Here is a 16,124-nt window from a genome sequence, read left to right as displayed (position 1 = left end):
TATACATCCAGAAACTTTTTTCTCCGACTCCTTTCCTGAGGATTTCTCTTTTCCATTACCTACACAGATCTCTGTTTGGAATTCCGCTCTCATCACCACTCAATATGGCCACTTAAGAGTCAGGTAGGTGATGGTGAGGAGATTAATAAGGGGATGTGACATGAGGCAGGAAGGTGGAATAGAAAGAGGAACTGGCAAATGGGGTTATTGCCCTATGCAGATGGTTGGTAAAGAGTTGGAGGGCATAATGAAGGGGAGGTCTTTGGCAGCAGTAAGGAGATCCATCCTCTTCTTGGGGGGGGGGGGGGGGGGGTAAGGATATAGGGGATAGAGACATGGATAAAACAGGGGTAGAGATAACCTTTGCCTCCTGGAATGTGAATGAACTCAAATCCTACAACAAATGGAGGTGGGTCTTTAAAAATATAGTAATAATGAAATGCCTCCAAACGTAGTATTATTTATTTATTTTTACAAGAACTGTATTTGCAGGCAAGAAATGATTAACTTTTAACAAATAAAAAAAATACTTGCGTCGATTTATAGCAACAAATAGAGAGGAATACTGGAAAGGGAGTGTGGGTATTCTGCTACATTTTTTTTTAAGCGTGAATAGTTGATGTAGTATATTTAGATGTTCTGAAAGAACATAAGAGTTGCCATACTGGGACAGACCAAAGGTCCACCAAGCCCAGTATCCAGTTTCCAACAGCGGACAATCCAGTGAACTGATAGCTTTCTCTTTCAAAAAGACACGGAGACATTACATGAAATTACATGGTAATACTTTTAAAATGAGTAGGAGGAAATATTTTTTCATTCAATGTAAAGTTCTGGAACTCATTGCCATGGCAAGCGGTAAAAGCAGTGTATCTCACAGAGGCCATGAAAAGGTGCAAACCATACATATTTCTACTTTTTATTTTAATATGGCTATTTTGCTTTTCTTGAGCTGGGAGCAGACCTAGAATTGCAAGACAGCTAGAAATGTAAGGCTGTAGAAATTTGTGGTTTGACATTTGGCTTATGCTAACTTGTGATAAGTTGCTTGGCAGCAACTAAGAGCCAGAGACTCCTATGACTAAGGACACCTGCAGTATCCAGATAAACAATCAGAAGGAGAAGTAAGTGGGTGTGGGTGAAATTGTAGGCTCAACAAGAGGGTGGAGGGGGCTAGTATGATGACTGTGCATAACAAGGACATAGGTCAACCCATTATCTAATGAAACCTTATGCTTATGTGCATAACAGGCCCTAAATGTCAAAACAATGAGGGAATAAATTATAGAAGCTGATGGAACGTGCTGGAACAGGATTCGCCATAACAGGAAATAGAATATTCTGGAAAGATGCATATTCATTAGGTAGGAATGGTAATTATAATTAAGATAATGAAGAAAGGAAAGAAAAAGTATTTAAGAGGAAATGGAACTGAGGATGGCGAGCCTCAATGTATCTACACTAGCAGGTGGACATATTGACAACTCCCAGGGAAAACTCTGTTTTTATTTGCTACATATTATACTCTTTTGGGATTTTATTTGTTGATATTTCAATAATTACTGGTTGGCTTCTTTGACTATTTGCCTGGGGGGCAAAGGTCCACCCTTCTGGAGACCTCCAGAGGCAAAAACAGAAGTATACAGCAGTTAATACAGCTGGGTTTAAAAAAAGGTTTGGACAAATCCTTGGACCTGAGAAAAGCCACTGCTTATCCCTAGGGATAAGTAACATGGAATCTTGCTACATTTTGGGACTCCACCAGGTACTTGTGACCTAGACTGGCCACTGTTGAAAACAGGATACTGGGCTAGAGAACCTTGGTCTGAACCAGTTGGGAAATTCTTATAAACTATGGGAAGCAGAGAGTAAATATTTTAAAGGAGTGTTTGGATGGTGGCACAGCATGAACATCTGCTGGAAGGAATCGCTACCTTTGGTTGGGGAAACAGGTCTTTTAGGAGAGCTGCTGCGCCCCCGGATGCTGGGGCTTGTCATGCGCCCTGCCCGACTGATGCCCAGTGTGCGTCTCAGTGCTGAATGCAGGCTCCCCAGCTTGAACTCTACATCTCTCTTCATGCTTTCTACTCGCACCAATTCTGCCTCCAGCCCATTGACACGGCCCTCTGCCGCACTCAGTTTCAGACTCAGCTCTGCCACCTCAGTCCCAGCACTCTCCAACTTTATCTCAAGGTTTCGGACATTATCCAGTAGCTTCTTCTCATTCCCACAAGCTTCTTCTAGGTTGCCCTGCAGGTCCTTCTCCCGCACACGAAACTCGCTCTCTAGTTCTGAGAGTTTCCGCTGTAGGCTGCTGGCCTGTGAAGGAAAGGACAGAACACAGGGCCTGAGTGAAAGTAGCCCAAATACACAGGTTCTCTCACTATTAATATTAAAAATGGTGCAGCCCAACATGTTTTGGCGTATTGCCTGCATTAGGGGCTAACTTCATAAAACTTGTACAGTACTACTTGTAATCTGGTCACACTTAAAGCACCAAATCTAAGCAGAGTATATTGCTGGTGGCAAACACAGAAATAAAGAAACAACAAAAGAAAATATCATTAAAAAACCTCAAAAAATCAAAACTATACAAGAAATGAAAATAGCTCACCCTACTTCCAATAAGAACATTCTTCCTATTCTAAAGGGCCTTTAAAAATGGAACACAGTTCTTTAATGAATGAGCCTTGACAAAAAGACCCGACACGGGCCGTGTTTCGGTGACTAGCACCTGCGTCAGGGGTCACAGTGATGACGTGGAAAACTTGGGGAATAACTCGAATATATTCCTCTACAATATATTATTCCTTACCCCACGTCTCATATAGTAAAAGCACCAAGGCACTTTCACCAAATTTTCCACGTCATCACTGTGACCCCTGACGCAGGTGCTAGTCACCGAAACACGGCCCGTGTCGGGTCTTTTTGTCAAGGCTCATTCATTAAAGAACTGTGCTCCATTTTTAAAGGCCCGTGGTGCTGTTTTTTTTGTTTGGACTTTAGTTTGTACTTCGTTCCCTCTCTTTTGTTATATCGAAGAATATATCTGTACCATCATTAATAAAATTGTGGAAACATAAAAGTAGTGGTAGAAATAGAACAGACATCTGGAAAGTCATGTGCATGGATTGTTTGCCCTCTCCAGGAACACCTCCTTTAATCAGGCTAACAGCCTGTGTGTTATTCAAGTCCAAAACAGGAAAAGGAGAGCAACTTTCAGACATGCCAATGTATTTGAGTAAACTGGAATGTATTCAATTAAGTGGTTTTGAAAATTGCTCTCAAGGAAGACATTTTATAAACTGTTCTATGTGCTTTTATAAAAGTACCTCACTGCTAAAAGACTAAGGGGCCCTTTTTTCCCGAGCACCAGGGCCATTTTTACCGCAGCAGGTAAAAAATCTCCCAGTACACATGGCCATGCGACGGGAAGCCCTTACCGCCACCCACTGAGATGGCAATAAAGGCTCCCGAACTAACCCAGTGGTAACCAGGCAGCGTGCGGCGATGCCCAATTACCTCTGGGTTACTGCGTTGGACTGGCGGTAGTCCCAGAAGAGCGAGCGTTAAGCCGCTCTGTAAAAGGGTCCCTTAGAGCATATTGTAGTGTAGGTGTGTTCAGGGGAGGAGTTTGTTTGGAGCAAGGGTGGAGTCACAATTTATACACATACAGGTATAAACGTCTGTGTCTTCAATACAGGCAGGATTTTGTAATAATACATAGGTACCCTTCCTGCCTAATTAATCTAGGAACTCTGTTATAAAATTACCTTCAAAAGGTATTTACAATGACTTCGGTACAGTGCCATTAGGGGGTAATTTTAAAACTATAAATTGGTGCAAAGCCCGAAGCTAAGAAGTACAAATCAAAAAAGAGAACGCCTTTCAGCCTTTCCTCTGAAAAGTGCCGCAGGGACCCACTTGCATCTGCTCTTTCTGTGGATAATGAGTTTTTTTGCTGGAAAACTATGTGCTAAGATTTGAAAATGCAGCTATGCATGTACCTTCTTCTTTTCAATATGGAACCATGCAAGCATTTTTAGTCACACTGGAGGAGTGGCCTAATGGTTAATGTAGCAGGGTTGAAGACCTGGGGAACTGGGTTTGATTCCCGCTGCAGCCTGATGGAAGGCAGTGGGTTGAGATTCTGGGAAACCTTCCCTTCTGCAGTTCCGTGTGACCCTAGGCAAGTCACTTAACCCTCCATTGACCCAAGTACAACAGTAGTACAATGTACTACCTAGACTGTGAGCCCAATAGGGACAGACCAAATACCTGTAAAAGTGAAGCTGTAAACCACTTAGGTCTAAGCGGTATATTCAGCACTGCGTGCGTCTGGTAGCGCTATACAAATGTTAATAATAATATATAATCTCTATATATAAAAGGCACCACCAACGTTCTATGAAGCCTCCAGCCGGAAGTGTGAAGGGGGAGAGATATCCAGTTTCCCCATGAGTGTCTGCCCCGCCCTCTCTCTCTCTGTAACACAAACAGTGAAGGAAAAAACACAGCAAAGCACGAAATCAAATCACTCTCCCTGTAACAGTGAAGGACTCAGAGGGGGGAGGGGAGAGAGGGCAGAGGGCAGGGACACACACACTCCCACATGCACACAGAAGAAAACCTTGCTAGCCCCCATTTCATTTGCATCAGAAACGGGGCTTTTTTTTTTTTTACTAGTAATATATAAATACCCAAATGAATGAAAGAAAAATAAAACACAGAAGCTGGAACAGCCTGAGGTTACTCTGTACCTCCTTCCTTGCAGACTCCCTGCTGGCTTCAGTTTCCACAATCTTCTGCTTTAGGCCAAAGGACTCCCGCCGGCTTTCCTCCTCCCGTTGTTCATCCAGCAGCACTCGGCTCTGCAGCTCAGCCAGTTCTCTGCTCTTCTTTGTGTTCTCACTGTCCAACATCTTCATCTGCGGGCAGAAAAGAAAGTTCTCTCAGTAGTCCAGAATGATTTCAGAGAGGAAACCCAAATCTATTCCCCCACTATGCCTATGACTAGAATTCTGCTTTATATTTATGAAAGTGCTAAAGCAAGCCCAATCTATATCATTGCTGAACAAGAGAATTATGATACCACCAAAGTGTCTGCAGACAATGATCAAAGGCATTCAGGGTGTCAAATTAATGACCAAATAAGAGAAGACTCTATTCTTATGTTACAGCCTTGCACCGATGGCTTCTAATAACAGCTTATCACTTATGTTTAGTGCCTCAATGCAGAAAGCAATAGCAGAGGGAGCATGGAAACGAACGACGCTGACTGGCGTGCACCCGGGGCGGACCGCCCCCCCCCCCCTTGGTACACCACTGAGACCAACCCAAATTTTCAGTATAAATGATAAATAATTTTAAATATTATCCTCAGTGTCCCTGGCTAACCCACGACATACACATACGCACATAGTCTCTACATAACACAACACAGAATACCACCTGCCGCCGCAGCTCCTGCAGCTCTCTGCGGGCCTCCAGGCGTGACTTCTCTATTTCCCGCAGATTTGTGCGCAGATCCAGAGACTCCTTCTCTATAGCAGCACGTGCATCCTCCAGGATGGACAGTCGTTGTTCCTTCTCCTCATTAGCACGTTTTAAACTGAAGTCAACATATTCAAAACACACAGGTTGGTGGCCGAGCGCAAGAAAATCCAACAGTATTCATGGTTAGCTCAAATAACAAAAGTGTCTGCATTTACTGTGGCAACTATGTCCTCCATACTGCTGCAATAATGTCCCTCACCAAATATAGCCAAGTATTTATGGGTAACGTCATTATTTACTCCCTCCCTTCACCCCCTGTAAAACTCAGATTTCCTTTAACCACCTGAGCACGTGGAATAACTCTGATTACCTGCATCCTCTGTCCTATGTAAAACACTCAACAGCAGAATAAGAAAACAAAATACAAAGGTGATTTTCTTTAAACATTCAGGACAATGTTCAAAGGGGCAAAGGCTAGCAGCATTTTATAGACTAAGCAATTCATTGAGGCAAGGATTTGAAGGACAGAAGCCCACTTTAGGCTCTTGCTGTTGAAAATGGTTATTATATAAGTTGCTATAAGACTTTTTTTTTTTTTTTTTTACTATTCCAAACACAGCTAACAGCCCTCTCAAAGAGATCTAGAGGCCTGACCACAGAATTATGTACCTAGATGAGAAAAAACCAGGCACAGCAACTAAATATAGCCAAATCCTTACACAGAGTATAATGAAATTTAAAACTTACTTGTTAATTTCCATTCCTTCAGACCCATCAGACCAGCCCATAAAAACTGCAGCTAGACCAGATGAGAAACCTGACATGTGCTTAGAGTACAGGAATGAACATCAGGATTCACCCTGCCATTCTCCTCTGGCATGACAAACTGACTCTACTTAAGTGCACTCTCACACCCTTCAGTGGGCTTACCAGCCCCCTGAGACCTGAAGCTCTTGTTCGAGTGGTCACAACAATCTTCTCCTTAACAGCTTTGGACCTGATACCATAGAGACCACTGTGCTTTATCAGGACACAACAAAAGACCAAATCTATATGAAATGCAGAAGGAACACAGCAGCTACGTTAGAATGATCATCCCTAAGCTAGCCTACATGGAAAGCTGGCCTCACCACTGAAAGAGGGAGGGCCATAAGTGGGATGCTACTCTCAGACAAATGTAGAAGATATTCAAGCAGTTTTGTGCAAGACAAAGGGACATCTAGGGCCTTCCTGTCACACCAGACAACAAAATTCTTCCATTTGAAACTTAAGACCTTCTAGTGGAATTCTTAAAAGCTTAAGACACATTGCCAGGCAGATTCAGGGAAGTTGAGGTTATATCTTCAACATCCATTCCCCGAGCCTATGTGGTCAGTGTTGGAGAATTTCCCAGGTCGATAGGTCTTCTAGAACGTTTCAACAGAATCACACTAGCCTTGGCCTTTTGAGTTCAAGCACAGCAGGGGAACTGGAGGATATGCATACATAGCTTCTCCCTCAGTCCAGGAGGAAAGCATCTAAGGCTATCCTAGAACAGAACTGAAGTATTTTCCTGTTCTAAGGCATCTCACTCAAAATATCATTTGAGCCACCTCTGCATGTAGGGATCAATCATGTGATTGAAGTAGATGTCTCAGCCTGCCTGCCAGGTACGTGATTCTGAAGGTCATTCAATTTCTGTTGATGTTATATATTTGTACTGAATACAAACAAAATAAAAAAATATATAAAAAAAAACATGCCAATATTTGTAAAGAATTTTTATTATTAAACATTAATTACAACAATGTAAATATTAAAAATGGAGGAGAAAGGTGTGCTTGGTACATCCCTGGGTGGGGCCTCAAGAGAGACCCTGGACTGTGGCCTCCTCAGATCGCTGGTCGGGTCTCAAAAATCCAGTGTCAGGGCATTCCTTCCATCTAACAGACAACTGATCAAGCAGTGGAACGTACCAGGGGCATTTTTCATTCCAAAACGCATCACAGTAAATTCATAAAGGCCAAATGGAATAATAAATGCTGATTGCTCCTGAGCCACAATTAATTTCTTACAAACTGGAATTGGAGATATATTATTTTTTTTGTGTGGGAATCATCAGATATTACTGCAACTCACACCATATGAACTCAAAGTTCCTTCTTCATCCGAAAAAATGGTTGTGGTGCAAATTGTCATAGGATCACCCTTAATTTTTTAGTTTTATATCTTTCATTGTAACACAACTGTCTAATATAACAGCAGCACTTATTATTTTCAAAAACGTGCATAGTAGCTTATCTTTGTAAAACGGCAGCAGCTTTTAACAGCAGGAGAACCTCCACCAACTACACAAAGAACTTGCCTTGAGTTCAGCCACCCATTTATTTATCCCAACTGACTCTGTACCACACATCTTGTCCCCATCTATATATCTGCATTTGGCCCCTCAGCTATATGGTACCCTCTTTCAGAAACCAACTGCACGCAATACTCTTGTTGCATTTTTCCAGCTCTCACCCATACCATCTATAAGCGAGTTTGCCTATCAGTCAATTTTTGAGGATTAAAAGGATTTGTTCCGATACTACGACTTTTGAGAACCAAGCAGCCTTGATGATGAAACAATTTATAGAAAGAGGATACCCAAGGTCCATTGTGAAAAAAGCATATTTAAGAGCAAAATTCTCACAACGGGATCTACTGCTACAATATCGATCAAAAGAGGAAGAAGACAGATTAACGGTATTGTTAACATACTCCTCCCTCAGTTCCAAAATTAATGAAAGTATTCGTCTTCACTGGCGTGTGTTGCAAATCTATGACTGCTTTTTGGAACATCCGATATGCGCATTTAAGCGTAGTAAAACAATTGGGGAACTCTTTTCCTATAAAAGATTAGACTATGATAGTACTTCTGAAAGCCTGGGAAATGTAAAATGTGGATCATGTCAATGGTGTGCGACGACTATTGAAGGACCTATGTGGAGATATTCTGTTGCTTCACGACCGATTTATGCAAGATCATTCACTAACTGCCTTACTAATAATGTGGTATATGCCATAATTTGCCCCTGTCAAACAATCTATGTGGGCAGATCAAGTCGACTAATAAAATCACGTTTGAATGAACATAAATCAAGGATAAAAAATCAAGTCCTTTCAGCAACACTAGTTCAACATTGGCTGGAATGTCATCATCTGCTTAGCAATATTAGATGGAGAATCATTGATCATATACAACTAGGATGGGAAGGTGGGAATATTGGTCAGCTGTTAAATTTTAAAAAACAGAGGTGGATTTTTCAACTCCGTACTCTTCATCCTGCTGGACTTAACTCAGAGATTGATTGGTGGTCCTTGATTTAACCTGATTGGTTGCCTTGTAGTGTTTTTCGATCCAATCAAAGTGTTTGTTCTCTGATCAGCTGTAGCCTATTTAACATTAAAGTCCGCACTGAGACGCCGCAGCCATTTTTTTCATATGCAGGAGTATACGAACCATGCAATGGTGAGCGACTGAGACTGGATTTGACAGTATCAACTTATGGTGAGAGATTTATTATCATGGATATTACAAAATCAGTGAGACCTTTTCTTACCTTTTCAGAGAGCCTCTTCCCTGAGGAAGTTTTTGCGAAACCTGGCCACGTCGGTGGAGGTTCTCCTGTTGTTAAAAGCAGCTCGGAGGAGGAAATATTTGCCTTTTTAGATCAGATCTCTTTACCGAGGTTAATAGATGGGGCCCAGAATAAATTATCTAGACCTATTGAGCTCGAAGAGGTTCTTGAGGCAATCAAGGCCTTGGCTCCCTCCAAGTCTCCGTGGCCGGATGGCTTTACGAATAAATTCTATAAGATCTTTGGTGGGCTTTTGCCTCCCCTCTTGTTGAGGGTGTTTAACTCACTGCAGGAGGCACAGACACTTCTGGAGACTTGGACTATGGCCCTTATCACAGTCTTGCCTAAACCGGGTAAAGATCCGCAGGTCTGCAGCTCCTCTCTTTGTTGGGGGTGGACTATAAAATCTTCACTAAGATACTGGCTTCTAGTTTACAGCATTATCTTCCTTTTTTAGTGCAGGAGGATCAGGCGGGGTTTGTTCATGGGCGTCCAACCTTTGATAACATCTGTCGGGTGCTTCATCTTATACATTGCGCTCATTCTCTGAAGACCCCCTTGTGTTTACTTTCATTGGATGCCGAGAAGGTGTTTGATAGGGTGCATTGGCCCTTTTTGTTTGCAGTTATAGAGAGGATGGGAATACCGGGCAGCTTTCTTCATTGGCTACATCTTTATACAAGGGGCCCAAGGCTGTTGTGCGGGTAAACGGTAATTACTCCTCTCAGTTCCCCTTATTTCGGGGAACAAGACAGGGCTGTGCTTTGTCCCCTCTCTTATTTGCGTTGGTGATTGAGCCTCTAGCTATTTATATTCGTACACGTCCAGATATCCAAGGGCTGTGGCTGGGGAATATTGAATCGAGAATTCTTTTATTCGCAGATGACGTATTACTTATCTTGACTGAGCCTAATACATCCTTCCCGGTACTGTCTTCCATGCTGCAGGATTATGGGAGGGTGTTGGGATTTAAGATAAATATGGATAAGTCAGAGGCCGTGACTATCACAGTCCCAGAGGATCTGGTTATGAAACTGAGATCCAGCTTTCCTTTTAGATGGGCATCACGATTTGTTAGATATTTGGGAGTTAATTTGACTAAGCGTATAGAGGATCTTTATGAGGCAAATTTCCCTGGGAAAGTGCGGGAGTTATTTTTAGAGTTGTAGCGATGGGAGGGGCTGACGATCTCTTGGCTAGGGTGCATTAATGTGGTTAAAATGATCTTGCTTCCCAAATTGCTGTATCTGTTTATGGCAGTTCCCATCTACATACCCAATACATTTTTTCAAGGCCTGAATAGGAGAGTGTTCTCTTTTATTTGGAAAAAGAGACCACCACAGGTGTGCCAAGTGGTAATGTGTCAGTCACGAGCCCATGAAGGAATGGGAGTTCCCTCTTTTTTTCTTTATCAGGCAGCTCATCTGAGAATTTTGGCCGATTGGCTTCAGGGGGGAAGAAAGATAGGGTCAGTGCTAGAGCAAACCTGGTTGGACCGTTACCCATTGTGGGCTATTCCCTGGTTGCCTGAGGGACTTTTGAGGGGGGTGGTTAAATTGGCCCCACTGCTTCTTCAGTGGCCTCTTAGGACCTGGTGCACGATTAGGGGGCGTTTTTTTCCAAGGCGTGTGCATTTTTTACATACGCCAATACGATTCACTTCGGGGTTCCCCCTGGGGTATCAGATCCTTGTTATGGCAAGTGGGAACAATTAGGTCTACGAGAGCTTGGGCAAATGTGGGAGGATGGGGAACCTTTAGCATTTGAGGTAATACAAGAATAATATGGGATACCCTCATCCAATGCATTTCAATATCGCCAGTTGCGAGACTTTATTCTTAGCTGGGCAAAGGGAGAGTTAACTCTAGCAGAATTGCAATTGGAATGGGCGATGGCTTGTGTGGTGGGGGGAGAGGGGGATATCGAGACTTTATAAGGCACTGCTTCAGCAGACTAAACCTGTTATTTACTACACACAGAAATGGGAAAAGGCATTGGGGGTATCCTATGCTTATACGGAGTGGGAAAAGGTTTTCAAATCCCTGCTTAAGGTGTCGGTGTCCAGCTCCCTAGAAGAGAATGGGTACAAAATACTTTATTATTGGTACTACACTCCCAAGAGAATAGCTAGAATGTTCAGGGGAGGATCAACTCTGTGCTGGCACCAATGTGGAGGGGAGGGCGACATGTATCATATTTGGTGGTCTTGCCCTTCAGCACAAGAGTTCTGGACTAAAGCTTTAAACTTTATATCGAGTCTGTTAGAGGTCAGGTATCCTATGAAAATGGAGCATTGTCTTTTACATGTTAAGCCGTCAGGTGTGAATTTGAATACTCATAGGTTAGTCACGCAGGTGTTTGTGGCTAGTAAATCAGTACTGGCAGCAGCATGGAAACAAAAATCTCTGCCCGATTTATCGGTGATAATATGCAAGCTGGATTATATCCACTTGATGTCTAAACTCACAGCACAGACAATATAATAGTTTATCATCACATCTGGGATCCATATATTTTATGGTCATCTCAACCTGAAATGGCTCCGCAAGAATCTTGAAAGGAGGAGGGAAGGAGGGAGGGGGGGGGGGGGAAGGGGAGGGAGTGGATAGGTTTATTCAGAGAAAAAGATAAGTCAGTTATGTGTTCATATCTATTGTATTGACTACATGAAACAAGAATGTGAATGATTCAGTTATTGTACTGTTCAACTGCAGATATTTCCATAAAATTACAAATAAATGCTAAAAAAAAAAAAAAAAAACAAAAAGAAGAAAAAGCTGAAAATAGATAAGAAATACTGCCCTTGATATACAATACATCCGTACTGCATTGTCACCTAATGGGCTCCTGGATACCATTTCTAAAAACCCACTAGTATCTTGCTCTCACCTGATTCGCTCCCCCTCAGCTTTCTTAACTGTGGCCCGCAGTTCTTCATTGGATCTCTGTAGTGCCTCCTTCTCCTTGCCTTCATCACTCAAGGTGCGTTTCAGGTCTAGAATGTCTTTCCTCTGGACCGCTTGGCTCTCCTGCCCCTCCCGGACTTTGCGGTGAGCCTCAATAAGATCCCGACGAATGCCATCTCGTGTGTCTTCCACTATGCAGAGTTGAGTCTTAAGTTCCTCTACCTGGAATGGGGAGTCAACTGCATTATCTCCAAATGTACAATAACCTCACAAATAAAGGAGTAATGGGTTCATCCAGATACAATCTTGTTAGAGTCAAATTATCTTGTGTAGGGGACAGATGGTCTCTTCCATCTTACAATTTACCAGAGAACTCTGCAAATCTGGTTGGTTGATAGCATGCTCTAATTTTACACTACCAGTATTACTGTAATTCTCAGCTGCAGGGTCTGACTCACTTAGGCACGTGCACAAATCTGTACTGATCCTCATCCCTTTGGTTTACAAATGTGTGTTCTGTACTCAGTCTCACCCATGAGAAGCAACACACAGGAGAAAGTTCTTCCTCTACTCCAAGTAAGCAAAGATACCCTAAAGTCACATATTTAGTTTTGTTGGCATTTGATATACTGCATTTCAAAATAAAAATCAAAGCGGTGTACAATAAAATCTTGAAAAAATAAAAAAGGAACTACATAAAATTTGAGATAGGCTGGCGTGGGCTTTAAAATCAACATCAGTAGTTGGAACATAAGGACAGGGCCTGGCGTTCTTCTATGGTCCATATCCCAGAAACGCCAAACAAAGACAATGAATTTTATTTATTTGTTACATTTGTATCCCACATTTTCCCACCTATTTGCAGGCTCAATGTGGCTTACATAGTGCCAGAGATGCGTTTGCACTCCGGTGTGAACAAATACAGAGTGATGCTGAGATAAGAAAGTTGATGTGGTACAGCCACGTCAGGTCATCGTACAACGGGAGAATTGTGTTTTGTCCATTCCGTATTTTAGTTTTGTTGTGTTGCAGAGATCAGGCATTTATGTTGGATTGGTAGGGTATGCCTTTTTAAACAGATAAGTTTTTAGTGTTTTCTGGAAGTGTAGGTGGTCGTACGTAGTTTGCAAGTATTTTACATCACATTCATTGTTGATTTAATCATGAATTGATAATGATAGTTGGACAGACTGGATGGACTGTTCAGGTCTTTATCTGCTGACACATACTATGGTAATGTGAGAGGACCACTAGGGAATCCCTTTTCTCACCTGCCTGTGTGAATGTGAGTGGATCCCTGGAGAATCCTTTTTCTCACCAGTATGTGTTAATGTGAGTGGATCCCTGGAGAATCACTTTTCTCACCAGTATGTCTTGATGTGGGTGGACCCCTGGAGAATCCCTTTTTTCACCAGTATGTGTTAATGTGGCTGGATCCTTGGAGAATCCCTTTTTTTCACCAGTATGTGTTAATGTGAGTGGATCCCTGGAGAATCCCTTTTTTCACCAGTATGTGTTAATGTGGCTGGATCCTTGGAGAATCCCTTTTTTTCACCAGTATGTGTTAATGTGGCTGGATCCTTGGAGAATCCCTTTTTTTCACCGGTATGTGTTAATGTGAGAGGATCACAGGATACTCTATCTCCTGGCTCCATGAATGCATGATTGAATACAGAATCTATTTAGAGCTGTTGTTCTCTTTACACTGTTGTCACATGGTCCTCACTACAGAAGGGTTTCATATAGTATTCTTTATCTTTGGGGGTTACACACTATCACCTGCAGCCTCAGGAATGCCTCCAAACTGATGGGTGCTTCTGGGAAAGACCCTTACACATAGAAGAATCTGCTTCAAGCTTACACTCTTATGGCACACCAACTCTCTCAACTTGGCAAGCTGGATGGTAAAACTAGTGTCAGAACTGGAGCAGAGGCTGTAATGTTACTGACCTGAAGTGTGAAGAGACCTTGAGATTTTTATCCACAGTGGGAATCAGAGGTCAAGATGTAAATATCTGAGGAATGACACAAGTATCTGTGCCTACACTTGCTGGGCTTGAAATCCTGATCTCCTGCGATCCCCTTCTTCAGCGCTGTCTCGCCACACTATGCTCACCTCTTGCAAAGCCGCCTCTCGCTGCCTCACCAGGTCCCTGCTGTGTTCCTGGAGTCCATTCACTTCTCGCTCATGAGCAGAGATGGCTTCCTCATACTGAGTCCGCAAGGCCTTTAACTCCGATGTCAATGCATTAATTGTGCCCTGCAGGGAGCGAAGAGGCAGAAAGGGATATGTGAAACTAGATCAGATGCATAAGTGCCTAGGAGATCTTTCTAATACATGAAAGCAAGAGAGTGATGTTACACAGCCCTTGGTTTCCAGCGACAGATCTTTCAAAAACCTGCAATAAGAGTAGGCAAATTCTACAGCAAATGTTTCATAACTCTGTGGTAATTGTGTTGCACGCTTTCATACATTTGCACAAGAAGCAGAAGACCTGATTCATGACTAAACCCACATTCAACTAGGCTGAACCACTTATTTCTGTTTCAATATACTGCCTAGAGTCCCTTGTTTACCAGATCTTCTTCCTCCAGATTCAGGGTCGGTGCTAGGGTTTCTGGCACCCTCCCCCCTGCGGCCTATTAGTTGGTGCCTCCTACCCATCCAGCATCTCCTCTCTCTCCTTTCTCCTCTCAACCCCTCCCCTCCCCCCATCTAGCACCTTCTCTCTCCCCTCCCCCTCAGTGAGAGCAACACAAACTCTTCCACTACCAGACACCTGCGCCCCCAGTGTTATTTTTTCTAGGAAAAAAGGTACTGGTACTCATTATGACCTTAGGAGCGGGATCACCATAGCTCCGCCTCTATAGTAGCCACACATCTTTTACCAGCCACAGCGCATATGAACAGGCATCATTGAAAATATTACACCAGTATAGGGAAAAAAAATAACTTTTTTTCATTATAATTTCTGTAAGCTGTTACAGCTCCAGTATACAAAAAATGACACAAACCAAATTACCACACAGACCAGGAATTAGGAGAACAGTCTTGCCAAATCTGAAACACAATATGTTATCAAAATCTCAGAACCTAACAAACGGATCCCTATTCAGACACTTGGCCTTGCAGTCACACATGCAGAACCGAGATAGCCCCTCTTCAAATTCTTCGAAAATTAACCTGAAATCCTAAGAAGCTAAACTCTACATGCAGCACAATACCAGAAAAACAGAAAGAAACACATTGCTATACATTGCAAAATAAGACAGCAGATGTAAATTCTCAAACTGGACATATTCCAAGCACTAAAATTAAATGATTTTTTTCTACCTTTATTGTCTGGTGACTTTGTTTTTCTGATCATATATTCCCAGTCTCTGATTCTGCTGCTCTCTATGTGTTCTCTTAACTCCATTTCCAGGGATTACGTTCTATTTATTTCTTTACTTTCCTCCTTTCTTCTTCCTCATTTCTTGCCCTACATCCATAAGTAAAAGCTGGGTCCTCCATGGACTTGACCGGAGGAGGTATAGAGTGGATCGGTATAGAGTGGATCCAGCTTTTGCCTATTTTCTCCATCCATATGCAGTTTTTCTCCTCTCTTCCCTTTCCCTCATCTCCATCAGTATGCATCTCCTACCTCTCTCTTCCCTCTCCTCCATCCATGTCCAGCATTTCTCCTCCCTCCCTCCCTCCATCCATGTCCAGCATTTCTCCTCTTTCCTCTCCTTCCCTCCATCCATGTTCATCTCACTTCCTCTCTCTTCCCTCCCCTCCATACTTGTCCAGCATTTCTCCTCTCTCCCCTACCCTCATCCATGTGCAACTCCTTCCTCCGTCTTCCTTCCTCCTCCATCCATGTCCAGCATTTCTCCTCTCTCCCCTCCCCTCCATCCATGTGCATCTCCTTCCTCTGTCTTCCCTCCCCTCCATCCAACCAGATTTCCATCTCAGCATCTCTGAAGAGTCACTTGTGTCCCTCCTTAAACCTCCACAACCTCCTCCCTTCAAATGGCCCACATCTCTCTAGGGGAGGGGATGAACTAGGGTGGCAGAAGGTCAGCTTCAAGGTCCTGGTATGCAGATCCTGTGTATGAGGGGTAGGGATGAGGGTGAGAG

At 42.9% G+C, this 16,124-nt stretch overlaps 1 protein-coding gene across 1 annotated transcript in view; it reads right to left on the bottom strand.

Annotated features, from left to right (window-relative positions):
- Positions 1-16,124, bottom strand: part of CROCC (ciliary rootlet coiled-coil, rootletin) — a 198,438-nt gene that overhangs the window by 56,288 nt on the left and 126,026 nt on the right. Inside the window, exons 23-27 of the mRNA XM_030222563.1 lie at positions 14,118-14,261; positions 11,985-12,223; positions 5,452-5,611; positions 4,761-4,928; positions 1,935-2,319 (exon numbers count right to left, since the gene is read on the bottom strand). Of these exons, the coding sequence (XP_030078423.1) occupies positions 1,935-2,319; positions 4,761-4,928; positions 5,452-5,611; positions 11,985-12,223; positions 14,118-14,261 (1,096 nt within the window). The remainder of the gene's footprint in view (positions 1-1,934; positions 2,320-4,760; positions 4,929-5,451; positions 5,612-11,984; positions 12,224-14,117; positions 14,262-16,124) is intronic.

This window comes from Microcaecilia unicolor, chromosome 13 (assembly GCF_901765095.1).
Source record: "Microcaecilia unicolor chromosome 13, aMicUni1.1, whole genome shotgun sequence".
In the NCBI taxonomy this organism is placed as follows: domain Eukaryota; kingdom Metazoa; phylum Chordata; class Amphibia; order Gymnophiona; family Siphonopidae; genus Microcaecilia; species Microcaecilia unicolor.
Note: the sequence above shows the minus strand (reverse complement) of the source record. Positions and strands in the feature narration are given on the sequence as shown.